This window comes from Pangasianodon hypophthalmus, chromosome 19, assembly GCF_027358585.1.
Source record: "Pangasianodon hypophthalmus isolate fPanHyp1 chromosome 19, fPanHyp1.pri, whole genome shotgun sequence".
Taxonomy (NCBI): Eukaryota; Metazoa; Chordata; class Actinopteri; order Siluriformes; family Pangasiidae; genus Pangasianodon; species Pangasianodon hypophthalmus.
This window is the reverse complement of record NC_069728.1, coordinates 18,642,923-18,670,781: the sequence shown is the minus strand read 5'-3', so window position 1 is coordinate 18,670,781 and position 27,859 is coordinate 18,642,923. Positions and strand designations below refer to the sequence as shown.

At 40.7% G+C, this 27,859-nt stretch overlaps 1 protein-coding gene across 1 annotated transcript in view; it reads right to left on the bottom strand.

Moving 5' to 3' along the window:
* Nucleotides 1-27,859, bottom strand: part of ino80 (INO80 complex ATPase subunit) — a 62,234-nt gene that overhangs the window by 20,759 nt on the left and 13,616 nt on the right. The window contains exons 10-26 of the mRNA XM_053242056.1: nucleotides 27,845-27,859; nucleotides 27,212-27,279; nucleotides 26,153-26,362; nucleotides 25,972-26,052; nucleotides 24,712-24,807; nucleotides 24,293-24,352; nucleotides 24,068-24,210; nucleotides 21,746-21,830; nucleotides 21,539-21,656; nucleotides 19,868-19,953; nucleotides 19,601-19,768; nucleotides 19,201-19,334; nucleotides 18,945-19,012; nucleotides 17,794-17,884; nucleotides 15,458-15,671; nucleotides 11,327-11,467; nucleotides 5,285-5,510 (exon numbers count right to left, since the gene is read on the bottom strand). The exon at nucleotides 27,845-27,859 is cut by the window's right edge and continues 184 nt beyond it. Of these exons, the coding sequence (XP_053098031.1) occupies nucleotides 5,285-5,510; nucleotides 11,327-11,467; nucleotides 15,458-15,671; nucleotides 17,794-17,884; nucleotides 18,945-19,012; nucleotides 19,201-19,334; nucleotides 19,601-19,768; nucleotides 19,868-19,953; nucleotides 21,539-21,656; nucleotides 21,746-21,830; nucleotides 24,068-24,210; nucleotides 24,293-24,352; nucleotides 24,712-24,807; nucleotides 25,972-26,052; nucleotides 26,153-26,362; nucleotides 27,212-27,279; nucleotides 27,845-27,859 (2,004 nt within the window). The remainder of the gene's footprint in view (nucleotides 1-5,284; nucleotides 5,511-11,326; nucleotides 11,468-15,457; nucleotides 15,672-17,793; nucleotides 17,885-18,944; nucleotides 19,013-19,200; nucleotides 19,335-19,600; nucleotides 19,769-19,867; nucleotides 19,954-21,538; nucleotides 21,657-21,745; nucleotides 21,831-24,067; nucleotides 24,211-24,292; nucleotides 24,353-24,711; nucleotides 24,808-25,971; nucleotides 26,053-26,152; nucleotides 26,363-27,211; nucleotides 27,280-27,844) is intronic.

Genomic DNA, 27,859 nt, shown 5'->3' with positions numbered 1-27,859 from the left:
GAGCTTTGCCTGTTATGGAGTTTTGTGGGCGTGGCTAAATGTAAATACAGTGAAAGTGCTTGATAATTTACATCTGATTGGCGTTTTTATCAACATACAACATGCGAAATCAGTTACACTTTAACACATTTTTAGCCACAAGGAGAAGCTTATTTAATAGAAGCATGACTAGATCATACATTTATAAACATATTTTTTTGAGATTTACACAACCATGAGATATTAAATGAGTCATGACATTTATATTTTTGTGCTCTCAATTTTTGAGTTCTCAATATAATAATTTGTGAGCATTTTATTTGCGCATTCCGAAAATTCCCTCATAAAATACACTGCCATTGTTTCATTGTGCTCTCAGATCACATGACCAGGCCCAAGAGGTCAAAGGGCAAGGATGGATAACACCTGGGAGTTTAGTGGAATTTATCCAGCTTATGAGGGTCGGATGTGAGGCTGGTGAGTCATGAAAGCTCTGATTAAGCCGTCACGTATTCCACACAGCGTGGCGTGAGATTTCCTGAGGTTCTCCTCATGGAGTGGTTCTACGCACAAAACAGAGCGAACAGCTCCACCTGCAGGTCAGGAAGGTGTGAGAACTCAGCACGGTGCACGACCTTTACATTAAACGAAAGATGTGATAGCTGTGTGAGGTGAGAGTGCAGGAAGAAACTCTTCTCACGTTAGCAAGACGGCAAAAACCCAAGGCTCGGACCTCGGACAAACAATTACGTCGGTCGTTAATGTTCAGGCCAAAAATCAAAAAGTAAAAAGAAAAAAAGAAAAAGGCCAATAATATTTCCGCCCATTTTGCTGGGGCACAGGGATTCTTTGAAGGAACAGGAAGGGAAAGCTGAGTTTCCCACAGGCTGTCTGCAAGCTAAGACCGATTGCTGCCCTCCTCTCTCTCTCTCTCTCTCTCTCTCACACACACACACACACACACACACACACACACACACACACACACACACACACACACACCCCTCCACCTCAACAACAAGTCTGCAATGCTGTTACAATAAAAAAAATCTCTGTGCCAGAACTAGTGTGAGAAAAGACCTTCATGCTACATCACCCCGCCCTCTGAACAAGTGTTCCACAAAATCCCTCTAAATCCACATCGGAAACATTTTTCAACCCACACTGCTTTAAAAAAACACACACACATGGTTATGGATTAGTCAAAAGAAAATGTAGAGAAAATGTTTGAGGCGACTGATGCGCCAAAGATTAGAAATGAAGCGCGAATCTCAATCTTTTTAGCAGAAATGCGCGAGGAAGAACAACACGGATGAGAAACATAACGTACTTCAAATTTTATCGGTGTTTCTGTCGCAATTTCAGGGTCCAAACAGGCTACTTTTCTACTTATTCACATTTAAGAAAAAAAAAAACACCCCCCACACCCATACACCTTTAAGAGCCCATGTTCTACTCCACTGCTCTAATGTACAGTACTGTGCCAAAGGCTTTCTACATCATTGACTTCTACATTATTGATTCAGTACAAAAACATTTTAGATTCCAAACATTAGTTTTCCAGCACAAAATGAAACGTTCCAGAAAAATGTTTGTATGTCAGTAAAGAAAGCAGCAGATTCCATAAGAGACACTTTTCAGATAAAAACATAATGAAGGCTGCTGGGTTTCGCTGCAGAAATAAGAAGCGAGTCGACAGTCAAAGTCTCCAGAAGAACTGTGGCTGCTTCTGCAAGATGCTCAGTAACACTTCCAGCTCATTTCCTTATAAAACTGCACACACTGCACCTGAGAATACTGTTTTATTTTATTTAAAGTGAAGGATCGTCACATTAAATATTGACTTTGTTTCATTTATTTCTGTTTACTGCTCTTTATAGGATTTTTTAATGCAGAAGCATTTAATTTTATTATCATTGAAGGCATCTTTGCTCTACAGCATTTCTTTGCATGTGCCTAAGACTTTTGCACAGAACTGTACATCTATCGTAACAAATGATTCATAACTCGTGTGACTTTTTATATGGCTGAATCTCAGTGTACTGAATCTGAATCAGTGCCCTGAATGATCTCTCTCATCTATCATTATCAGAGGCGGATAAATCAGTAGCCCGGGCGTTCAGGACCAGCAGATTCCATGTCCAAGCTATTCGGTTTTTTATTCGTAATTGCCCGACAGTTTAACGCCCTGAAAACTTGTTGACTTTTGCGAAACAGAAGTTGTCATTTGTTCAGTAGGTTTAAACGTAACGCGATTCACGTTGATGTGACGCACCTCGAGGATGTAAATATAGCCTGAGCGACTCGCTCCAAATCTCACCACGTGCTGCGCTACGCACATCAGAAACGGTAGAGCGATGACTATTAGCCGGATTAAATCTCTTTCATACATACATTAATTCATACACATATCCTACTTACTTATAATGAAAAACACATACTTATAATGCCATGATATATGAATTTTGATTCCGTCTAAATATCAAATATATTAAAAAGGAAATGGATTGTCCATGAGTTAAAAAAAAAAAAAAAGTAAAATGGTATGCATAAAATAAATAAATAAATAAATTTATTTTCCTATGTCCAAAATTTTTAATATTCAGGTCTATAATATGTAATGAAGACAAAAAGTTTTAGAAACTATCTTTTTTTTTTTTTACAGTTTGGGACTGTTACACTCTGTTCCTTATTACGCACTTATTAACGGTTAAAAACTAAATCTTGAATCGAATTTAAATTCGAATTCAATTTTCACAGCAAACTCTCCACCTTTCTAACTTTTCCCCCGAGATCAGACACATCAGACTTCACACTAGAATTTTCTTCTACAGAAAAAGTGCTGACCTTTTGTCCTGACATTAAAAAAAAAAAACCACGTCACGCGATGTGTGTGCTGTAACCATAACAACGCTGCTCCGGCGTCTGCCTTGCGGCTGGCACGGGCTAATGAGCTAGTTTAAGCATCTAGATTTATTAACAACAAGGATTAGACTGACTTCTAAATATTTGGCTTTGGCTTTAGAGGAAGAAAATCAAGAAAAGGTGACCGTTTCTGCGAAAGACAAAGTTTTCTACACCGTCCTCCATGTTGTTTTTTTTCCTCACTTGCCCACAGAGCTGCACTCTGATTGGTCGGGTGATTAAAAAAAAAAGTGTGATGTCACTTAATGCTTTCTTAAAAGTTTAAAAGCTTATGGATGCTCCACTATTACAATAGATAGATAGATAGATAGATAGATAGACAGACATATGTACATAGCCACACAGACAGACAGATAGATAGATAGATAGATAGATAGATAGACACAGACACACAGAGACAGACAGACAGACAGACAGACAGATAGATAGATAGATAGATAGATAGATAGATAGATAGATAGATAGATAGACAGATAGACACAGACACACAGAGACAGACAGACAGACAGACAGACAGACAGATAGATAGATAGATAGATAGATAGATAGACAGACACAGATACACAGAGACAGACAGACAGACAGATAGATAGATAGATAGATAGATAGATAGATAGATAGATAGATAGATAGACAGACACAGATACACTGAGACAGACAGATAGACAGACAGACAGATAGATAGATAGATAGATAGATAGATAGATAGATAGACACAGACACACAGAGACAGACAGACAGATAGATAGATAGATAGATAGACAGACACAGATACACTGAGACAGACAGACAGACAGACAGACAGACAGACAGACAGATAGATAGATAGACAGACAGACAGACAGACAGACAGACAGACAGACAGATAGATAGATAGATAGATAGACAGACACAGATACACTGAGACAGACAGACAGACAGACAGATAGATAGATAGATAGATAGACACAGATACACAGAGACAGACAGACAGATAGATAGATAGACAGACAGACAGACAGACAGACAGACAGACAGACAGATAGATAGATAGATAGATAGGTAAGATGAAATAAAAAATAATACAATTTATAAATAAGTTAGTAAGCAAATAATCAAATAAAATAAAATAAAATTAAATAAAAAAAATAAAATAAAGATGCCAGCCAATTCCCATAAAAATGTGCACTTGTGGTTTAGGGAGAAAATAATTAAAATAAAATAAAAAAGTAAACAAAATAAACTAGAACAAAAAAAGGCAGTAAAGTCAGACAGGATTACAGATGAAGTCTGCAGAGTTTAAAAGAAAAGAAAAAAAAAGTCGAGTGAACGCAGCCTCACTGGTACAATTGGATTTTTTTTGTTTGTTGGTTTTTGTTGCATGAACAAAGCCGCCATGATTCAGCCGGGCGAGCAGAATGGGTTTACACACCACACCAACCCAGGGTGTGTGTGTGTGTGTGTGTGTGTGTGATTAACTGGAATGAGCTAATATGTTGATATTGCTGATTAATGTGTATCACAAAAGGCTATTCAAGCTGTGCTGTGTTCCAGCATCTTCACAGGGGGCGATGGTGATGGTGATGTTGATGTTGATGTTGATGGTGATGTTGATGGCGCTGCCACGGGGCTTCAAATGAGCCCGGCCCTGCGTTGTGTCACTTCCTTCCCAGGGTACAGTACGACTCTGAGAAAATGGGAAAAGGAGCCAGAGCCGAAGCACCTCGGGTCTGTGAATGAGTGCGGGAGCTCACTCACACACACTGACGCTCAGCTAACAATGCGCTCAAACAATGTCCGAGAGTCGAACTTCCTTGCTTTGTCCCCCCTCCCAACTTCACAGGACTCTGTGTGCACCCGTATACATCGTCTAAGAAATAAAAATTTTAAAAAAAAACTTGCTCTCTGTAACATTTAACAAACGGCGGTGTGTCGAGCCAAACGCTGACAGTGACGGAGAAGTGGTGCAGGCAGAGGTCGTGACCCCAGAGCGGCCCGGGCTGGTGGCCACCGTGACCTGTACCACTCTCCCACGGGTCTCTCTGGCAGCCTCTGCTTCTCCCTCTGTAGCGTTTCCTCCAGCTCTGACTCACACGCACAATAGCACAGAGAGGCCGTATCCCTATCCAACCTATCCAAAAAAAAAAAAAAAATCAAGACAACGCAGACGAGCTGCGAATGCGGGTGTGTGCTGTTCTCTCAGGGGTTGGGCTTTAAGATTAAGATTTGTGAGTCGCTTCCTCTAGAGACGCTGGAAATCAAACGAAGGAGCTGTGAGAAAGTTCCTCGGCTTAAATAAAACCCTCAGAGCAGGAACAATAGTCGGATACAGAGAAATGATGTAGCGCTCAGGCGAGTGACACAGTGCTGCTGGCTAGCGCGCTGCGGCTACGCAACTCACCCGGTATCCTGATGAAGGACCAGCCGTGTCGGGGCTGCAGGGCCATCAACCCCCCCGGGCTCTGAGGGTGGAAGTAGTGAGCGCGGGCGGCCCAGGTGCGCGCCAGCTCAGGTGAGCCGAACAGGAAGCACTGCTTGGCGGTCAAACTGCCGCCGTCACGGACCTGCCGCCACTCGTACTCGGCGCTGCGGTCGGCACAGTAACGCTCTACGGGAACCGCTGTCACCTTAGAAACACAGAAATAAATAAAATTTAAAAAAAAGAAGAAATAAAGTGAGCGAGAAAGCTGTGTGTATTTCATTAAAGGAATACTGTAGGGTTTATTCTCTATTTACTGGATCTGTTGTGTGTGTGTGTGTGTGTGTGTGTGTGTAAACTCTCTTACAATGGAAGTCTAAGGGCAGATGTTAACGGTGCAGTTGTCATTTTTGTTTATTTCTTACAAATAACTGGAACATATATATATATATGAAATAAAAAAAATGGTTTAAGTCATGGCCTAAGTGGCTGAGAAAACCCGTTTGGGAAAACTGATTTCCAATCCGGAATTCTTGTTTGCGTTTGGATGCTCCTCCTGTCAGTCATTTTATAGACGCTCTACTACTCTATGGGCCTGGGGGCGGAGCTTCATGAACATGGGTGGGAATATGAGGGGGGGTGGGCTCAAAGGTAGAAAAAAAAAATCATTCAAACGTCGAAGCCACCTACTTAACCTACTTAATCTTACCTGATGCAACTTTAAACTCCAGCATTAAAAATTATGAAATTATGAACCACATAATGTACTTCAGTAGAATTCTTCCACCGATATGACATTTAAACAAAGCTCTAAATCTGTAGAAGTCACTCGTTTAGCGTTTACTTTACTAATTGTTTATAACACTGGTCACGTTTTCGGGAAAGTCTTAAACCCCCTTCACAACTGCACATTTATTCAGGAAGATTCATTAACAGTCAGTGTTTCAAATATTAATTAAAATCAGGATTAATTTGAATCCATCAGAAGAAGAGAGAAACGTAAACGCAAGCCAGATTTAAAATCCCAGGAGGATACGATGTGGCAACGAACCAAGACAAGACTTAGTACAATTCCTGGGAAATTCCCAGGAGACTCACGTGCGAACAAAAACTAATTAGCGAGGAAGATAATTACGAGTTAATGGTTATTTGTCCAATGACACGCTGATGTCTACTGAGGCTGCTGATTTTAAAATTATTAGCATAATGAAGCTGGAGGAAAAGCTCAAAATCCAAAAATAAGAACAACAGGAAGAAACGTCTGGAAATTCATGAGGATGAAAAATAAACAAAGCGTTAGAAGTGTAACCTGATGAAATATACGTCACATCCTGTGGAAGGTGACGCACTGTCATGGCATCCGAGTCGAATACGGTTTAAAGGCTGCGAGTCTGAAATTACGGGTAACGTCCTGGGATTTGGGTGAAAACACGATTACAAAGTACAACGTTTGGTTGTAGTTTGTGCTAGAGAGTTGTGTGGTAAATAAAAAAGGAAAAAAAACACACTGGGGTATTCCTTTAACGATTAAGGTACTGAAGAGGGACGGATAAATCTAATTTTTTTCGATATTATGTTTTTCAGTACGCTTCAACATCGAGACTGTTACTGACATGACGTGACAGTTATTTACGCTCTGTTTGGGTTTCCCAGGTTTAACCAGCGGCCATGGAAACCTCACACGTGTGTGTTCATGCACTTACTCTACACGAATCGTTCTTTATAACATTAGCGAGTTGATTTTAAACGACGTTTAAATTAGCTAGCTACATTGGTTAGCTTGGATCGAGGTGAAAAGAGCACGTTTTACTCCAGCGCTTCTGTACAGTTGTAAGTAAAGTACGTTTTTGTTTTTGTTACGTCGGAATCCCTCGTCACTATCGGTGTGAATAACCGATAGCGCTAATCGTCAAGAACAACATACTGGACAAACAAAGAGCTGATATTTTCACTCGTCTAGCGTCGCCTGGAGATATTTTCTCTCGCCTAGCCAGCGTTTGTTGCTAGCGATGAGCTTCTGGTGTTGAGGTTTAGGTTTAAGATGTTTTATCAGGTTGCTTGTATTGCATGAAGATGCTGTAGTTCCTCCTCATGATATCTTCGCACAGTCTGCTTTGCTTTGACTGCAGTCATTAAATGAGAAATACGTCCTAGCGTACGCTAGGCGTAGGTCACAGAGTCGCCACCTGATATCTGATCTCGATTATGAGTATCAGAGCATTTTTTACGAGTACGAGTAAATGAGCACGGTATTGAACCGATATTTACGCTGCTTTCTTAATATTAACTCATCACCTGTATAGGAGACATCATGCTTCATGTTTTCATTAGTAAGCAAGGGAGAACAAATGGGATGCCATAGTGAGTAGAGTTTCCCACCATAACACACACACACACACACACACACACACACGCACACACAGAGCAGCGTTTCCGATATTTCACCCGAACCCCACAGCTCTGACAGGAAAGCACAGCAGAGGTCTGTAGTGCTAACAGGGCTAACAGGTCTTTGGCTAAACAGATGACCATTTCCTGTAGTGAATCACCGCCATTCCCCCACCCCCTCCATTCCTCTCCTCCTTTTCTCCTCCACATCCCTCTCTTTCTCACTCTCTCTTTCAGCTCTGCCCTGAGTTTTATGGCTCGCTGACAAGCGGATGATATTATCTTCCTTTCATTCTTATCACCGCTGAAAAACAGCTCGGGCTTGGCCGGGGCCTCGGGCTGCCGTGCGCACAGCTGACCAATGAGAGACCGTACACACAGATGTGGCCTTAAAAGCCGATGAGGTCAAGAGTCCCTTGTGAATAAAGAGAGAGCGAGAGAAAAAAAAAAAGGGCGCTAATCTATCTTATCACTTTCCCACAGTGCCCACATGCCCCCGGCGCCTGCGGGCTGGTGCCAACACCGCGCCAAGTCCCACGGACACACAGCGGAGGCGAGGGGCCGGGCGGGGCCACAGCACTCACGCCTGGAATTTAAATGCATATGCACTCCAGAGAGGTTAAAAGAATACTCCTTTAACCTGAGCTTTACGATCTAATCGCTCTCTATCCACATCTGTAGCGCAGAGTATCAGATTAGAATAAAAGTCTAAGGGACTCCAGCAATAAACATTCGCAATATGCAACGATTTAATGTTAATTTGACAAAGAGACAGGCGAACAGTGTAAAGCGACAAATCCAAACGTTTGTCTCGAATGATTCCTCGGATCAAATCTATGCTGGTGTGGTCTGATGTTTCTTTGGTTCCCCGCTCGCAACCTGTTTGACACACAAAAATGAAAAAAAAAAAATCTCCATATTCAACCTTGTCATATACGACCTGTCGTTAAACGTGTATAGAAACATTACGAAGAAAAATAAAGCTTGGACGAAAGGAGCAGAGATCGTTCGCGCCTCTGGTGACTTTACGTAGCTACGTAGACTTTACGTACGTTGCCTTGTGTTCTGCCAATGACGCTAGTACAAATCCGAGCACATAACACGTAAAGCAAACAAATCGTACGGTAGGCTGTCGGACAGGCCACGCCCACAAGCGACAAGAGTAGCATGAGAAACTTGGCTCTTGCTAATGTTACGCAGAAACAATGACAACGCCAGGATGAAACAAGACATGAAGAAAGTGTTCTTATGGAGTTTTATCCAACTTTCCAAGATGAGAAAGTAGTTCCGGTTATTTATTTGTTGTATCTAAGTGCACACTATCATAAATCCTTTACATTGTAAAGATTTAAAGCTTCACAAACACAAATACCTTTGACTGAGGAATTAAAAAACGTTTGATGATCAACACTGCATTAAATTTACTCACTGAATTCAGCAACTGCCCTTAGACTTCCATTGTGAGTGAGTTTTGGAATAAACTGGCTTTCCGTTCTTTTCTCAGCGAAGGGAAAGGAGTTGGAATTCCCATCTGTGGTAATCAGACACCCATTACAGACACCGCAGATAGAGATAAGGTTGAGAAAATGTTGACGTATTCCTTTAATGCTAATGCATGACGCACTTTGACGTCCATGCTTTGGCCATTAATCAGCTCGTAATAATACAGATAAAAAGCTCACAAACTATTTTGAGTGTGGAAACGCAATTATTCCCGATTTAACCTCGTAATGTTTAACGTTAGATTAAGACTCCATCATTCAGCTGGTCTGATTGGGTTCTGCGCTGAACCCGTGGCTGAATCGGCGCTCGGTTTGGAGCGGTAGCTCTCACAGCTTCTCGCTGGTGGCTTTGCGTTGTTTGGTCGTGTCACGGAGAGGTCGAGCTCGGCTGAGCCGCAGATCTGTCAGTGGCTCGGGGAAGATAAATAAACGCAGGCCTGAAGTCAGGGCACGCTGCTGCGTTTGAGGTTTTATTTTAGATGAGCTGTTTGTTTGTGGTACCGTAGGAGAGCGCTGTCAGGGGGCCGGCCATACGTGCGCTTCAGAATCAGTGCCGCTGGATTCAGTTTGTACAGAAAAAAAAGGTTTCAGCAAACGCATGATGTGTATGAACCCGCTGAACCTAGCGACGGTTATATAACATGATCCCCGCTTCACGCTGCTGCTAAAAAGAACATCACTGCATGCGTGTGTTCTGATATTCACAGGCACTGTCTTGTCTTTAAAGGTGCAGTCTGTAATATTTAGAAGTGTTCCTAGACCGGTAATAATCATCATGTCTCTTTTCAAAAACACCATATAACCAACTGATCTGTAATACTACTATACAATGGATCTCACTATTTTCTTCATTTAAAGCTTTATTTTACATTTTCTGGCCTGTAAATAAACTCCACCTCCACCTCCAGAACCAACGGATATTGCTAGTATTCTCATTAAAAGATTCAATTTGCATATTTTTTGGCCTGGAATTAAGCCACGCCTCCATTCAGAACCCATAAATCTTACTAGTTTCTTTGTTTAAAGTTTTTATTTATATTTTTCTAGCCCAGAAATAGGACAAATTCCCCACCTCCAGCTAGAACTGATGGTTCTCTCTAATTGCTATATTTAAAGCTTCTGGTTACAATTTCTGGCCCAGAAATGTGCTCCATCCCCATCACAGCGAAGGGATCTTGCTAGTTTCTTCATACAACATGTCTATTTACATTTATCTGTCCTCAAAATAAACTCCATCCCTAGGTGAAACAATAGATACTTCTTTTATATACAGCATTTTCTGGCCCAGAAATAGGCTCCGCCCCCATCTAGAACCAATGCATCTCACTAGTTTCTTCATTTAAAGTCAGTATTCACATTTTTCAGTCCTCGAAATAGGCTTTATCTCCAAACAAGAACTGACAGATCTCACTAACTGCTTCATTTAAAGCTTCGGTTTGTAATTTCTGGCGTAAATACAGGCCCCGCCTCCAGCTCCAACCAAAGGATCCTACTAGTCTCTTTACTTAAAGCTTCTGTTTACAGTTTCCAGCCTAGAAATAGGCCCCGTCCATAGACAGAACCAATCGATCTTGCTAGTTTCTTCATTCAAGGCTTCTGTTTAGAATTTCTGGCCCAGAAATATACCCCACCTCAAGACAGAACCATCAGATCTTGCTAGTTGATTTATTTAAGGCTTCTGGTTACATTTTTCTGGTCCTTTCTCTAGAACCAATTAATCTTGCTAGTGAAAAAACGACTACAAGCAACAAAAGTTACTGATCCCACCTTTAATTGGAAATTGGAATCTAGATTTAATCTAAAAATAGCTGAAAGCTTTTTCGTACGTAGGCACACGTAGCACGCAACACACATTACTCTTACAGCTGATACTGGCAGCCTTTTATCTACAGACTTCACCAGTTTATTTTTAAGCTGTAATTAAGCATTAATCTTTGTATTTAATTATCTTAAGTACAAACATTTTGGTCAAAGGTCATTTATTTAAGATTTTTTCATAATTTATTGCCAGTTTGTATCCTTTAGTTTTGTCCATGGCACTAATTATACAAAATGAAATGACCAGTATGTGTGTGTATGTATATTTACATATATATATGTGTGTGTGTGTGTGTGTGTGTGTGTGTGTGTTTACCCTGGGTGTAACGGTGAGCAGGAACTTGGGTGGCTGGGTGGGTTGGCAGCGTCTGAGGGTGGAGGTGTTGGAGCGTCTGCTGTGTATCACTACATCTGTGTGTGTGAAAGTCCACGGACGGAGAGAAGTGAAAACCAGATCCTGCGGAAAAACAAAACAAAGCTCGGATTAACACAGGGAAAAAAAAACACCACTTCATCTTTTTTTTTTTTTTTTTTTAATGATTTATATGATTTCACAACCCTTTACTCAACGTGCATGTGATCTGATTGAGCCGTCTGATCAGAATTGTGGAGAAACACGGCTATACAGCACTCCCTAGTGTTCCTCGTCCTCACTGCGCCCTCATCAGGACACCTTTCAATCCCAGAACCATATTTTCGAGATGATATTTTAACCTCAGAATCACCGAAACACATGAACAGACCACCAGACAGAGCTGGAATTAGGGTTCATATTTCCAGTGACTCATATGAAGCACACAGAGAAACACAAGGCTCTGATTCCCACAAAATGGCAGCTATAAACAAGGCTGAAAGAGGAGGTGTGAGGGAACGAGGGATGGGTGTTTGGAGAGCCGCAGTCCGGGCTGCGTTCCCAACCCACAAGCAGGGAGGGAAGATACGTCTGGAAACCCTTACCGCGACGGGAGCGGTTGGAAAAAAACGAAAGGCGTTGGCGAGGCCCAGGCGCCCGGATCGTGAAGATTCACACTTTCTCAGAGCGCTATAAAGCATCCTTGTGGCTACATAATCAGAGATTTAATCAAAATGCTTTGAAGAGGAAAAAAAAACAGATCGTAGCTAAACAAACTGATGATGGTGCGCTTTAGCGATGACGACGGTTTGGCTCTGAACACGCCTCGTACTCGTACCAAGTGTTTCTGGACCAGCATTAATACTGCTATTTAAAAAAAATGTAGCTATGTTTAATTAACATTCTCCCATTTAAAGGTTAGTGATTTAATTTAATTGTGATGAATCACAAAAAGAGATTCCAAACGAAATTAAAGGTGCAGTGTGTAATGTCTCTAAATATTTCTAGACAAATACAGTGAATATCCTTTTTTTTCCCCAATTTCTCATTTATTTGTTCTTTCTTTCTATCTTATGTTTCTTTTTCTTTCCTTCCTTTTCCGTACTTGTGTTCTTTCTTATTTGTTTTTTCTTTCTCGCATTGTTTTCTTTCTCCTCTCCTTCTTTCGTTTTTACTAAATCTTTCTTTCCTTATTCATCTTCTTTCTTTCTTTCTTGCTCAATTATTTGTTTTCTTTTTCTTCTTTCTGTTATTTGTTCTTTCTTTCTCACTTGTTTTTCTTTTCTTTTTTATCTTTCTTCTGTGTTCTTTCTTTCTTATTTGTTCTTATTTCTTTCATCCTCTTGTTTGTTTTTTTCTTTCACTTATTTCTTTTCTTTTTCGTTCTTCCTCTTGTGTTCTTTCATTCTTTCCTTCTTTCTCACTTGTTTTCTTATTTATTTCTTTTTTTATTTCTCACTTGTCTCACTTTCTTTCTTTCTCTTTCCTTCTCACTCATTTGTTTTATCTCTTTTTTATTTCTTACTTATTTGTTTTCAAGCCCTATAAAGATCATATAATTTCAAAAGATATCTTCTGAGAATTGCTGTGCAATACATGTGACTAGTTTCTTAATTTCATTCTTCTGGTTGCATTTTTCTGGCCCTGAAATTAGCTCCGCCCCCAGGTGGAATGAGGCTGCTCAGCTCTGCATCTTTTCCTGCAGGCAGGAGGAGGCACTAAAATTTACAAACCGCTCCTTTAATTTTTAGTTTCAAAATAAGAACAAATGGATCTTTCTCATTTCTTCAGTTAAGGCTGTTTATATCTTGTTTCTTTAATTAAGGCTGGCAATAGGCTCCACCCCCAAACCAAACACGATACTTCTCGCTAGTTTCATCCCTAAAATAGGCTCCACTCCCAACTAGAACCATTGTATCTTACTAGGTTCATCAATTAAGGCTTCTGTTTACATTTTCTGGCCCAGAAATAAGCTCCACTCCCAGCTAGAACCAACGTATCTTGCTAGTTTGTTTATTTAAAGCTTCTATTTACATTTTTCTGTCCATAGAATAGGCTCTGCTGCCAGCCAGAACAAATGGAGCTTTACCAAAAAATCCTGACCCCACCTTTAATTGGAAACAATCTAATTGAACTGGAGCTGCTCCTTTAATTTAGCCACAAAACGAGCCCAAAACTCAATCTCCAGCTTCCTCATGACAATAATGATTCAGCAGAAAACAAGACAACGCTCCATCATGCCACAGCGCTCTCACGATAATCGAATAAAAACAAGACACGCGTCGCGGAACACGACCTAAGGAGGGGTTTGGAAAGCTAAGAGCGGCCCAGCTGCTTCCTCTTACAGCGGGAGCGGAGCCAGACGCCGGGGATCAGGCTTCACCGTCTCCCAGCGTTCCCGGTGTGCGCAGGACAGCGCTGGCGGTGTCAGGTTCTGCTCTGTGCTCCAGTGGAGCTGGGAGACGCCAGACGTCCAGAGTAGGATTACACCTTCTGTCAGCACCTGAGGAGCAGAGCCTCTCCTGCCTTCAGCTCTGCAGTAGATCATCACCACGTTACCAAAACACACACACACACACGCACACACACACTCCTCCTAGTGCACTACACAGAGACAGGACGCTGGGGACCATGGAGACGGTGTCATTTACACCACCACTTTCCATCTCTTACTGCCATTTCTACCAGAGTAATGAAAGTAAAACTGTCCCGTCTCTAATGACAGCCTCGGAGTGTGTGTGTGTGTGTGTGTGTGTGTGTGTGTGTGTAATAGGAGTGTGTTAATGAATGATGAGAAACGTTCAGTCTGCTCTCACACACACTCTTATTTCACATTTATTTATCTTCTTGCTTTATTTTCTCACTTCTTTGTGCTTTTTCATACTTTCTTTCTTCTGATCCCTCTTTCTTATTTTTCTTTTTGTTTGTTTTTTCCTTCTCATTTGTGTTCTTTCCTTTTCTTTCTTTCTTCTCCCTTATTTTTGCGTTCTTTCTTTTTCTCAATTGTGTTTTTTTTTCCTTCTTTCAATCGCCCTTTCTTTCTTTCGATCCTTCCTTCTTACTTGTTTATTCTTTCTTACTTATATTCTTTCTCACTAATTTGTTTGTTCTTTCTTAATGCCTATTACTCCACGCTTGTGTGTTCTTGCCTTCTTTAGCTCTTTCTTTCTTTAATTTTTGGATCCTTCTTTCTTAGGGTTTATTCGTTCTCACTTATTTTCTTTCTTATTTTCTTAATTATATTCTTTCTTTTTCGTTTGTTCTTTCTCGCTTATTTGAGTTCTTTCATTTTTTTCCATTCATTCATTGTTTCGTTGTTCTTGGTTACTTATATTCTTTATTACATTCTTCCTTCTTTCCTTCCTTTCTCACTTATTTCTGTTTCTTGCTTTCTTCACTTATTTGAGTTCTTTCATATTTTCATTCTTTCTTTCTTTCTCACTCTTTCTCTTACTAGTTGTCACCATGCCATACTCAAGTTCCTGTGCTATATTTCAGACTACGCAGGCCACAGGATTGGTCCAAGCATTCATTCATCATTCATTCATCATTCATTCATCATTCATTCGTTCATCATTCATTCGTTCACATCTGTCGATTCACTTCGCTGTACTTTATTTTGAATCAAACGTCGCTCTGTTGCTGAAATCGTGGCTCTGCATCGCACAAGTACGTAAAAAAAAACAAACGCTCACCTATCACTTGCTGGTGTAATGTAAGGTTTTTTTTTTGTTTTTTTTTTTATATCACGCACAACAGTCGCACAATCGTCTACAGGACAAGGTCTCAGGACAGGACGACTTTTCCTCAGTGGTGATCCTCAGTAATGTAGTGACTGTTAAACTTTAACTCTCTTTTCTAATCTCCATTTCTGGAGACTTAATGAGGCATCATTACAAATAATCAATGCTGCTTTAATATGATGTAGTTCTTTAACGTGCTGTTGCTGATATTTAGCTTGATTTTATATTTCTGTTCGCTGTATACGCTCACTACACAGGGTATAACACTCTACCTTCCACTTTCTACATTTTCTCTGTATTTATTACTCACTGACCCATCGCTTTATTTTTATCCCTTTTACTCGGGACTCACCTGTAGGACGGTGCTGTTGTGCGTGTTGGGGAACGACGTGGTTCTGTCTGGCCACAGGATGAGATCTCTGTTAGAGAGATAACATGATCCAGAGCTCGCGCTGCTCCCAGCCTTCCTCCCACCACCACCATCCTCCTCCTCCTCGTCTGCGCTCCACAGCCGCCGGTGATGGAGCCGGTGAGCAGCTTTAAAGGAGAGGTAAAGCGCGAGCCATCTGAACACAGAAAGACAAGGAGAGGAAGTGTATTCAGGACCAGTGCAGAGGACGTACGTCACACCTTTTTATTTACTACACCCTCGTTTCGATTGTTTTTCTTTTTTCATCATGAAAAGTGAATACGTGCTGTTAAAACTAATGGTGGTTAAATTTACATAATATTTACATATGCAAATGAATCATTTGCATATTTAGCATTTCAGCTTGTACTTAGTTGCTTAATAGGACAGGTCTATACACACATTTCCTAAACTTTTTAGCTAAATGACTCCTGTGTTGCTTGTGGGCTTTAACCTAAAGAATAAATATGATTTTATATAGATATAGATAGATACATCATATTTTATACATATACACATGATACAGTGGCAAGAAAAGGTATGTGAACTCTTTGGAATGACCTGCATTTATGTATAAATTTGTCTTTAAATCCGGTTTGATCTTCATCTAAGTTACGATAATCAACAAACACAACCTGTTTTTACTAATAACCCACAAATTATTGTATTGTTCTCGTACATATTGAATATATCATCAAATATTCACAGTATAGGTTGGAAGAAGTATGTAAACCCCTAGTCTAACGACTTCAACAAGCTGGAAGTTGGCAAACCTGGCGTCGAATTAAAAAGATGAGATTGGAGATGTGGGAAAGATTTTGAGTTTGCTATTCACAGGAAGCATCTGCTGGTGTGAGTCATGCCTCGCAAAACAGAGATCTCAGAAGACCTATGAGATCTCAGAAGACCTGTGAGATCTCAGAAGACCTGTGAGATCTCAGAAGACCTACGATCAAGAATTGCTGAGTTGCATAAAGCTGGAAAGGGTTACAAAGTGATCTCAGAGAGTGTAGATAATCATCTGTTCACTGTTAGACAAACTGTCTATACATGGAGATGATTTAGTACTCTGGCTACTCTCCCTAGAAGTGGTTGCCTGGCCAAGACTCGAAGGGCACACTGCAGAATTCTCAATGAGGTGAAAAAGAACCCTAGAGTGACAGCTAAAGACTTGAAGACCTCATTAGAACTGGTTAACATCTCTGTTCATGAGTCTATTATACAGAAAACATTACACAGGCATGGTGTCCATGGCAGGACATCACGAAGAAAGCTGCTGCTTTCCAAAAAAAGTGCATTGCTGCATGCCTGAAGTTTGCCAAAGACCACCTTGATGCTCCACAACGCTGCTGGGAAAATGGTTTGTTGTTTGGGAAGAACACGCAACACTACGTATGGCGTAAAAAGGGCACCGCATACCAACATCATCCCAACAGTTAAGTACGGTTGGGATGCATCATGACTTGGGGCTGCTTTGCTGCTTCGGGGCCTGGACCACATGCCCACATGCCATCATCAAGGGAAAAATGAATTCCCGAGCTTATCAAGATATCCGACAGGATAATATCAGGGGCTGTGTGCCATCTGAAGCTCAGTAGAAGGTGGGTGATGCAGCACAATGATCCTAAACATTGGAGTAAATCCACTACAGGATGGCTTCAAAAAAGAAAATCCGACTTCTGGAGTGGCCCAGTCCGAGCCCAGACCTTAACCCCACAGAGATGCTGTGGAATGATGGTAAGAATATGGCTGAGCTGAAGCAGTTCTGTAAGGAAGAGTGGTCCAAAACTCCTTCTGAACGTTGTGCAGGTCTAAACCACAGCTATCAGAAACGCTTGGTTGAGGTTATTGTTGCCAAAGGAGGACCAACCGGCTATTATATCCAAGTGTTCACTTACTTTTTCCACAGCACTCTGAATGTTTAATGGGTTCAGTAATGACATGAAAGAGTATAATTGTTTGTGTGTTGTTAGCTTAAGCACACTGTGTTTGTCTATACTTGTGACTTTGATGAAGAAGAGATCCCATTTTATGACCAATTAATGCATAAAACATACTATTTCCTTACCACTCTATATACACAGTATCAGTACACAGGTACTACAACGCCATTACACTGTATTATACCCCGTGTAGTGAGCATAAGCAGTGACTTTGTGAATTATTCCTCTGTAAAGTTGGATTAAAGTCGGTCTAAGGACAACAGAAGGTTAAAATGATCCACCGTTTGTATGCAGTAGTTTTATTGTTATAGATGATCAGGTGTAAACGAGTCAGACCTGGCCAGAGTTCCCTGCAGCATGGCGTTGGACATCTCTGCTGGAGAGACGTCAATGAAGCGCAGAAACGAGAAGCAGCTGCCTTCATCTCCTATAGAACAGCAGAGATGGAGTGTGTGTGTTTCACAATGATCAGGAGTGGAGAGAGAGAGAGGGAGGGGGAGAGAGAGAGAGAGAGAGAGAGAGAGAGAGGGAGAGAGAGGGAACATGGGAGACAGACACAGAGAAACAGACATAAAGATGAGTAAGAGAGAGAGGCAGAAAAACAGAGAAAATGTGTGTGTGTGTGTGTGTGAGTGTGTGAGAGAGAGAGAGAGAGAGAGAGAGAGAGACCATGAGAGAGAGACAGAGTGTGTCTGAGAGAGGGGAGGGGGGAGGGACAGTCAGAGAGTGTGTGTGGTGTGTGTGTGTGTGTGTGTGTGTGTGTGTGTGGGAGAGAGAGAGACAGAGGAAGAGAGATTGGGTGTAAGAGAGAGAGAGAGAGAGAGAGAGAGAGAGAGAGACAGACTGTGTTAGAGAGACCATGTGTAAGAGAGAGAGACACAAAGAGAGAGAGAGAGAGACAGAGAGATGCAAAGAGAGAGCAACAGACACAGAGACAGATACAGAAGAGAGATAGAAAGAGACAGCATGTGAGACAGACCCAGAGAGACAGACAGAAAATGTGTCTGAGAGAGAGAGAGAGAGAGAGAGAGAGAGAGAGGCAGAAAGAGAAAGTGTGTGCGTGTGCATGACCACGAGAGAGAGACAGAGTGTGTCAGAGAGAGAGACAGAGAGGGAGGGACAGTAAGAGAGAGAGAGAGCGAGAGAGAGAGAGTGTGTGTGTGTGAGAGAGAGAGAGAGAAAGAGAGAGAGACACAGACAGACAGAGACAGAGAGAGTGTGTGAGAGAGAGAGAGTGTGTGTGTGTGTGTGAGAGAGAGAGAGAGAGAGAAAGAGAGAGAGAGACACAGACAGACAGAGACAGCGAGAGAGAGAGAGAGAGAGAGGGAGAGAGACAGAGAGGAAGAGAGAGAGAGGGCGAGGGGGAGAGAGAGAGAGTGTGTGTGTGTGAGTGAGTGAGAGACAGACAGTCAAAGAGAGAGAGAGAGAGAGAGAGAGAGAGAGGGCGAGAGAGAGGGGGAGAGAGAAAGAGAGGAAGAGTGACTCACTTGTGGTGTGAAATAAGGAGTGGTGGATGTGGTGAGGGGAGAACGGTGAGAATAAAACCTGCAGCAGTCTGTAAAGCAGAGAGACACATCAGAGAGACACATCAGAGAGACGCATCAGAGAGACGCATCAGAGAGACGCATCAGAGAGACGCATCAGAGAGACGGGGTTAAATATCCACAGCGTGTCCGAGTCTCTCTGAAACTTCACTAACGTAATGAAAACGTAAAATCAGACTGCTCTGGTGATGAAACTCACTTGCTCCTTCCCGGGGTGCAGGTATGAAGGACGCCGTGGCGGAACAGGAACTTGGACATGATGAAGGGTTTTAGGGACATGTGGAATGGGGAACGCGTCTCCTGTCTCTCAAACAGGTCCGGGTGATTACACACCTACACACAACAACAACGTCAACAACAACAACAACACAACAGATTCAGCTCAGATATCAGAGTCGAAGCCTTTCTAGACACCTACTAACACTCATTACAAAACCTTCGCTGCATTGCTCATGCATTTGTCTCTTCACTGTTACACTGCATTTCATTTTCATAACTCTGTCACAGTCGTGTTGCACTGAAACACAATCACGGTCCACTCACAGAAGATCTTCTCCGCAACACTCTGACTTCACTACGTAATACGCGCACAAACGAACCTTTCGGAACTGCATGACGAGGTTCATGAGGCTGCTGGTGGTGCTGTGCGCTTGCTGTGCCGTGCCCATGGACGACTGCAGCAGGTCCTCGATGGAGATCTTGTTCTTCAGAGCCTGGTACAGGAGCCTCTGTCTGCTCGTCAGCTGGCACGACGTCAAGATCTCGATCTGGAGAAGACGGTGAGGTCAGAGAGGGTCACTGTGGCACTGTGTGTGTGTGTGTGTGTGTGTGTGTGTGTGCGCGAGTGTCACTATGTGAGAGTGTACCTTGTCTGAGAGCTCGTTCTCTACATCCTTCTTTATCCTGCGCAGCATGAAGGGCTTCAGGATCATGTGCAGTCTGGAGAGCTGGTCTGATATTCAACACCACACACACACACACACACACTTTAATGACAACTTCACCAGAGTCATGGATCAACATATAAAAGGTGTTTTGAATAATCAAATCATTTCGGTGGAACTGTTCATTTTTGCTAATAAAATTGTTGAAGCATTTTAAAAATGTTCTTCAACGTTAAATGGAAAAAGGTACAAAAATCCGCTACGTGTTGACATTTTTACGTTTTCTCATTCAGCAGACATGCTTTTATCCAAAGCTGAGCACATGAAGGTTACGGGCTTTGCTCCAAAACCCAACAGCGGCAAAGTTTAGTTTTCAAAAACAGGTGATTTTTGCTGCACAGATGCAGCACAACCTTGACACACACACTGTAAAAATTCTCTGACTGTACACCCGTTTCACGTCTTTGCTTTCGTGTTGACTAGCGCATGTGTTGAGTGTATGAAAAATAATGTTCCAGTGAGTTTGTTATTATACCAGATTCATCTGAAATGAATCAGGAATAAAGGAAAAAACTGGAATGAATCAGAGTGAAACGCATCAGAGAAAAATGAATCAGACTGAATTGATTCAGACTAAAATGAATTAAAGTTAACTGAATTGGTCATAAATGAATCAGGATCAAGAGTATAAATGTGTTATTGCTTCATAAAATATAAGAGCCAATCATGTTCCAATAGAATTTTGTTATTATACTGGATTCATATAAAATGATTCAGAGTTAAATGAATCAGAATAAAAATAGATCAGATTGAAATGAATCAGTAAAGTAAAACGAATCAGAGTGAAAAGCATCAGAGAAAAAGGATTCAGAGAAAAAATTAATTAGAGTTAAGAGAATCAAAGTGCAATGAATCAGAGTAAAATGAATCAGAGTGAAAAGAATCAAATAAAAAAGGAATCAGATTTAACTGAATCAGAGTTAAATGAATAAGAGTGAAAAGAATCAAATAAAAAAGGAATCAGATTTAACTGAATCAGAGTAAAATGAATCAAATAAAAAAGGAATCAGATTTAACTGAATCAGAGTAAAATGAATCAAATAAAAAAGGAATCAGATTTAACTGAATCAGAGTTAAATGAATAAGAGTGAAAAGAATCAAATAAAAAAGGAATCAGATTTAACTGAATCAGAGCAAAATAAATTAGAATTAACTGAATCAGTGTAAAATGAAATCATACACAAATGAATCAGTATAAAGACTATAGATCATAAAATATATATAAAAGCCTATCATGTTCCGATATTCAAATGTCTTGTGTTATTACACTGGATCCATATAAATGGATCAGAGTAACATGCATCAGGGTAAAATGAATCGAAGTTAAACGAGTCAGATTGAAATGAATCAGTATGAAGTCTTTGTGAAGTTGTTATTGTTATTGAAGTTATGTGTTACTGCATCCTACATTTTTTTTAAATTATAGCCAATCACGTTTCAGTGTGCAAACGTTTTTGGTGATTACACTAGTTAACAGGAGAAGAAGGCTGGGCTGGATTTTTTTTTTTGTGAGGAGGTTAAATGTGTACACGTTTCTGTGCCTTTGTCTTTGTCTAGTGACTTCAGTAGAGGAGTAAGAACTCGAGGACTCACTCTCGTCGATGGCGGATTTGTTCTCGGCGTGGCTTTCTATGTCTTTGGAGAACCACTCGTTGAACTCCTCGTGGGAGTCGAACAGAGTCGGCATGATGAAGTGCAGCAGAGCCCACAACTGAGGAGACAAACACAAAGAGCCAGATTTATAAAATCCTCCCCCTGATTCATTCTCTCTCTCTCACACTCACACACACACAGTCTCACCTCGGCCATGGTGTTCTGGATGGGTGTTCCTGTGAGCAGCAGTCGGTTTCGGCACTGGAACTGAAGCAGGATCTTCCAGCGCACGCTGCAGAGCAGAAACATCATCATCATCATCATCATCTTCAAACAGAAAAATCTAACGAGACCTGTCAACACGGCTCTGAGAGAAACCAACACGGGGATCAGACGCACTGAGACAGACTTGAAAGCGCGCTGAAGCTTGGCTCCGAGACACTCGGCGTGGTAATCATTCATCTTTCACCACAACAGAAGCTGCTGGTGCATGTGCTGTCAGGCCGAGCTGGGCACAATCTCACACGCTGTGTTTTGGACACGGAGACGGTGTTAATACACGCCATGTGAGGAGGAAAGGCAACATCCAAATCCATCCTCATATTCTCTTTAAAGAACAAACAAAATACTGCCGCAACCATCAGGGGCCAATTACAGAACATTTAACACGACTATTTTATTGGGAGGAAAACAAAAATCACGGCTTAGTTCAATTCAGCATTATATATATGAAAAGGAAAGAAAATATTTCTGAGTTAAAGCAAATAAATTTGAATAGAATACTAAAGAAAAATCATTTCTCAACGTGCAATTTTAGCCTGTTGTTTATCCAAATCTTGGAAAATATAAACAGAAGCCTAAACTAAAGAAACTAGCAAAATCTATTGCATAGAAGCTAATTTTTGGAAATTATATTTCTTACTTATACAGACTTGCCAGGTTCTACAATTTAGGCGTAGCATGTACAAATTTTGACCTGTTGCTACGGCGATACACATGAATGATGCGAGGCACATGGAAAGTACAAAATTTGCGCTGCGTAAAAAGCCAGTTCACCGAAGGGGAAAGGACGTGGGATGTGAGCAAGCGGAAAACAAGGTGACGACTGTGGTCACTTTTATCTGTGAAAAAAATGGATATGTTTTTATTTGTACTGCTGTCTAGCACACATCTGATGAAAAAAAAATAGCTAGCTAATAGCTATCAACATTCAGCTAGCAATTTTTTTTTTTTCGCTACCCGTGATCGCCTGATTTAGAATCACGGATGAGTTAAATAGCTTGGTGAAAATCTGCTGTGTCAATGCCGACCTTTACGCATTTTTACGTAGGAGCTCGGCATTTTAACTTCGGAGAACGCTGCTACAGTTTATCGCTCAGAAATACGCAAAAACAGCAGTCTAGTTTTTCCCCTGAATGTCTTATGGGCCAATCAAATCTGGCTTGATTGACACTTGTGTAGGTGTTTTTAACTCTCTGATATTAACTAACCCCTATGGAAGCCCCGCCCCTTCCCCTAATGTCACATCAGTAAGCTGACGGTAAATGCAGAACGTTCATTAATGTGAAATAAAATCTATCAATGCAGGTTTGACTTGAACATTAAATTAGTATAGTGTTAAAATCAGTTATTTATTAGGGATGTGACTGAAATAAATGCTTCCAAAAATAGTCAAAACTTGCGCTTTTTCAGCCAAAGAGTTTACAAACTACTTTAAATAATAATGATAATTAGGAAGTGATTAAAAAGTCTGTATCTTTCAGTATGTATGTTATCGTAACCTTCCTCATCTTCTGATTACATGGAATCCTGCTTGATTACATCAGCAATACGACTAAGTGTAGGGCTGGTGATTATAATATCGATATCATCATAAATTATGTCACAACATGTTTTTTTGAGACATCATGGATATCGTGATCTTTATTATTATTTAAAAAAAAAAAAAAACAATAATTACAGATTGACTGGAAGCAACTGGCGTGATGTTACAATTTTGCGTAAAATTGCTAACTGTTCATTTTTACAGATTTTTATCGTTTCTTCTTTTCAGTGTCATAAATTTTTTTTATTTTTTGAAAGCACTTATTAATAATTAATCGAAATATTTAATGCAACACAGCAGTATTGCTGGCAGTTGGTGATATATCGTGATACATATCATGTATCGTAGAAGCACCTACGAGAATGGCGCTGTGATATTTTTGGCGTATCGCCCCGCCCCTAACTTAAAGGATCGTTTGTTTGTTTTTTGATTTTTAACGCCATGTCAGCGGCAAGGCTATCTCACGGCTAGCACAGGGCAAACAGTACAAGATGTATAACTTACAAAATTAAGCTTAATATGAGACTTTTAATACAAAACAAAAATTCTAAAACACATTCTGGTGATACCTTCCTGAATATTTCCATTAAGCACGTCTCTGAATAAACCCGTTGTCTGATAGAATCAAAGCCACTGCAGTTCAGTAAGATGTGTTTGATAGTCTCTAACTTAAAGGAAAGTATGACGTGTGTTATTTTCAGTACCTGGTGCTGCTCTTCAGAGCCTGCGCCTCGTCCAGAACCATGTACTGCCACTTGACCCGCTGGAAATACTTCACGTCCTGCACCACCAGCTGGTAACTGGTGATCACCACGTGGAAGGGCGCATTCTGCGTGTACAGCGTTTTCTACATACAGAGCACAACACTGTTTATTAAAGATTCCCAAAAAGGCTGAAAATCTCACTGGGTTTTCACGCTTAAACCTCACCTGGCTCCAGAACTTCCTGATCACTTTACGGTCGTGAGGGTTCCCCCAGTACGGCAACACCTGTGTGACAAACGCAAATTCATCACTGTTTACACCACAGAATTCAGATTGGTCTTAATTCATTTTCTATAATCACAAGTTTATATTAAATACACTCTTTCTCAAACATTAGCATCAATAATACAGCAACAGTGCCCCCTGCAGTCACAGACAGGTACCGTGGATATTTATTTGGATGTATGGATGGGTCATGTTTTTCATTCAGAGCTTTAAAGAGGTAAAAATAGGACTAGGCAACCTTGTTTAATTGTTATCGGATCTGTAAATAGCGCCAGTTCAGTGGGTTTATGGAAAGCGGAAAAGCACAGCGAGCTATTTAAAGGTTTCCATGCGACTTCCTGTGCAGCTGCGACTCTCACCTTGAATTTGGGCACGAAACGGGTGAACTCCTGGTGCCAGTTGTTGAGCGTGGAGGCCGGAGAGATGATCAAGAAGGGACCCCAAATGTTGTCTCTCTGCAACACACATACAGTGCAGAGAGAGAGAGAGAGAGAGAGAGAGAGAGAGAGATGAAAACAGGAAGGAGCTAACAGGAAAGTTTCCTTTGCACCCAAGGAACAAGTCTGGCACATCAAATCCCACTTCCTCTCTCGACTGAAAGGCCGCGAGGATGAAGCGTGCAGCTGCAGAATTCCTAAACTTTAAGGATAAATGTGTACAGAAAACTGGAAACCTTTTGGTCCTATGATTCATCCATGAGGATGTGTGTTTATCAAGCTTCTCAGTATTACTCCTATAAAATCACGCCGTTAAAAGCCTTATTAATAATCAAATATACAGTAAACTGTAATTTACATATTACAAAGAAAGTATAAAGGACGTTTGAAGGGGCGGGCTTAAATTAATTTCAATAACTAGTAATTATATCATGCTCCACACACACACACACACACACACACACACGTTTTAACACCACAGTTATTCATCTTAACCATAATGGTCATATTTCTTATTTTATGCCTTTTTTTTATTATTTTTTTATTCCAGTGTTGTGCAAAAATCTCACAAAAGTTTAATTAATTCTTTCAAACTCTATTTTTGATTTTTTTTCCTTTTATGACTTTTCTTTCAAAATCATAAAAAAGTATTTTTTTCAAAATACTTTTACGCTTATTGCTTAGCTCTATATGTATTTTTTGTCAAGCTTTTTTTCTGTTCAAATTTTTTCCACTAAAACGACTCACTGAAATTAATGACATTCCGAACTTCTTCATTAAGACTCTCACTGAGATGTAGGATGTATTTTTTTTAACATTTTTTCAATAAACCTCATCGAGATTGATTTAGGAAAAAAAAAAACCTTAACAATAAAACAGCTCATTTCAGAGTCATAAACATTTCACCGTTCCTGGAAGACCTGTGCTCTGGATCTGACAGTATACAGTTATTTCTTGTGTGTGTGTGTGTGTGTGTGTGTGTGTGTGTGTGTGTGTGTGTGTGTGTGTGTGTACGAGGAGGATCAACCTGGAGTGTCCTTCTCTAAAATGCTTTAACGAATATAAGCCATGTAAGTCTGATCTGCTAAAACGTTGCTAGACGAGAGGAATAAGCTGCTCGTGGTTGCTCTGTCGCCCTGGCGACTGGCTCTCGTTTCTCAGGTTCCTGTGGAAAGTGCTCACCTCGGCCAGGTGGGCCAGCAGGGCGATGCTCTGGACCGTCTTACCCAGACCCATCTCATCTGCCAGGATGCCATTGATGCCCTGAGACACACAAACACACACACACACACAGACAGAGGGTTAGAGACTGAGACAGCACGCACACACACACACACACACCTGTGTATTTACCCGCACTGACCTGTTCGTAAAGGTTAGCGAGCCAGTTCATGCCCTTGAGCTGGTAGGCTTTGAGCTTGCCGTTGAAGATGGTGGGTTGGGGAATGTCTTCTCCAGCCTGGATGGAGGGATTAGACAGGCTGTAGCTCTCCCCGAACCCGGAGCCACACCCACCCGCCACGTGCAGAGAGGCACTGCGGCTGTCCTTCGATTCCTCGTCAAACTGCCTCGTCTGCGTAACACACACACACACACACACACACACATTGTGGATGGTTAAGTCCAGAAATCATGGCACAATAAATCCACACGGAGACTCACTGCATGTGCCGCAGTTCAACTTCGTCTCTACTGTAATAAGTCTAGATTGTAATAAGGTTTAGATGTAACCATGGAAACACGTGTGTATCACTCTTTCACATCCTCTAACACTCCACTTGTTTCTCCTCATTACTATTTTTAATGTTTTATTTCTTTAAAACTATTTTTTAGGATATATTCTGTTTCATGACGTTTATGATTTCTTCTGGGGTTTTTTTTTAAATCTATTTTTTTCAGTTTGTATTTTCTTCTTTCATACTATTCTTAGGAAAATTTTCTGTTTTGATGTTTTTCAAACCTTAAAATAAATTAGAGTATCTATTAGAGTACTAAGAGTAGAGTAAATTAGCGTACCTATTAGAGTATATAGAGTAAATTAGAGTACCTGTTAGAGTATATAGAGTAAATTAGAGTACCTGTTAGAGTATGTAGAGTAAATTTTATTTATTTATGTGATTCCTTTACAGCAACCGTTAGCTGACTGGATGCTAAAAACATTTTGTATGAACTGCCTCCTTTTTAACTTCATAATTTCAATATAAAATCACTGAAACCAGTACTAAAGTAGCGCTTGTGTTACTGTACCGTGAAGAAGGCGTGATATTTTTGTGATCTCACTCGTACAGCTCAGTGACGCACCACATTACAGGCAGATGATGAACCGAACCGAATCCTCCTCCGGTGCACCTTCCTCAAGCTGAACGTTTTCATACATAATAAACTACATTTAAAAAGCTATAAAAGGAAAGTGTTAGCTCACTCTGGCTTGGTGGATCTGGTAGGCTTCTTTGGCGTTCCTCAGGGCCTGAGATTTGTAGTATTCACTGTCTGTAGAGAGAGACAGCAGGAGAAATTTAACCATCGGAAACGCAAAAAAAATTAAAAATCCTTACTTTATACAGGGGAGAAACCAGCGTACATGAGACAAACTGTCCATGTAAACCATATTTAAACTAACAAATAATTCTTTAAATAAAAAAAATAAATTGGATTCCATCTTTAAGGCATAGGTGGCCCAAAAAAAAAAAAAAAAAAAAAAAAATTATTGGCACCCCTCCATAAATAAATAAATAAATAAAATACAAAATTATCCTTATAAATGTGTTTAAACTGATTAATCTTCAGAAATTATTACTGCCTTTGAGTAATATGAGATAAAATGTTTCTTGAATGTATGTTTGAAAATACAACGTTGAATTAAGTGTTAATTATGTTTTATCCTTACAGACTCAGTTTAATGAAGGGTGCCAATATTTTGACACTGCAGAACACACACACACACACACACACACACACACACACACACACACACACACTGCCGTGTTGCTCTCATTCAGACGTGATAAACAGATCAGGATGCTGATGGACGGTGAGTGAGGCTGCGGGATCGTACCGTACTCCTCGTGGC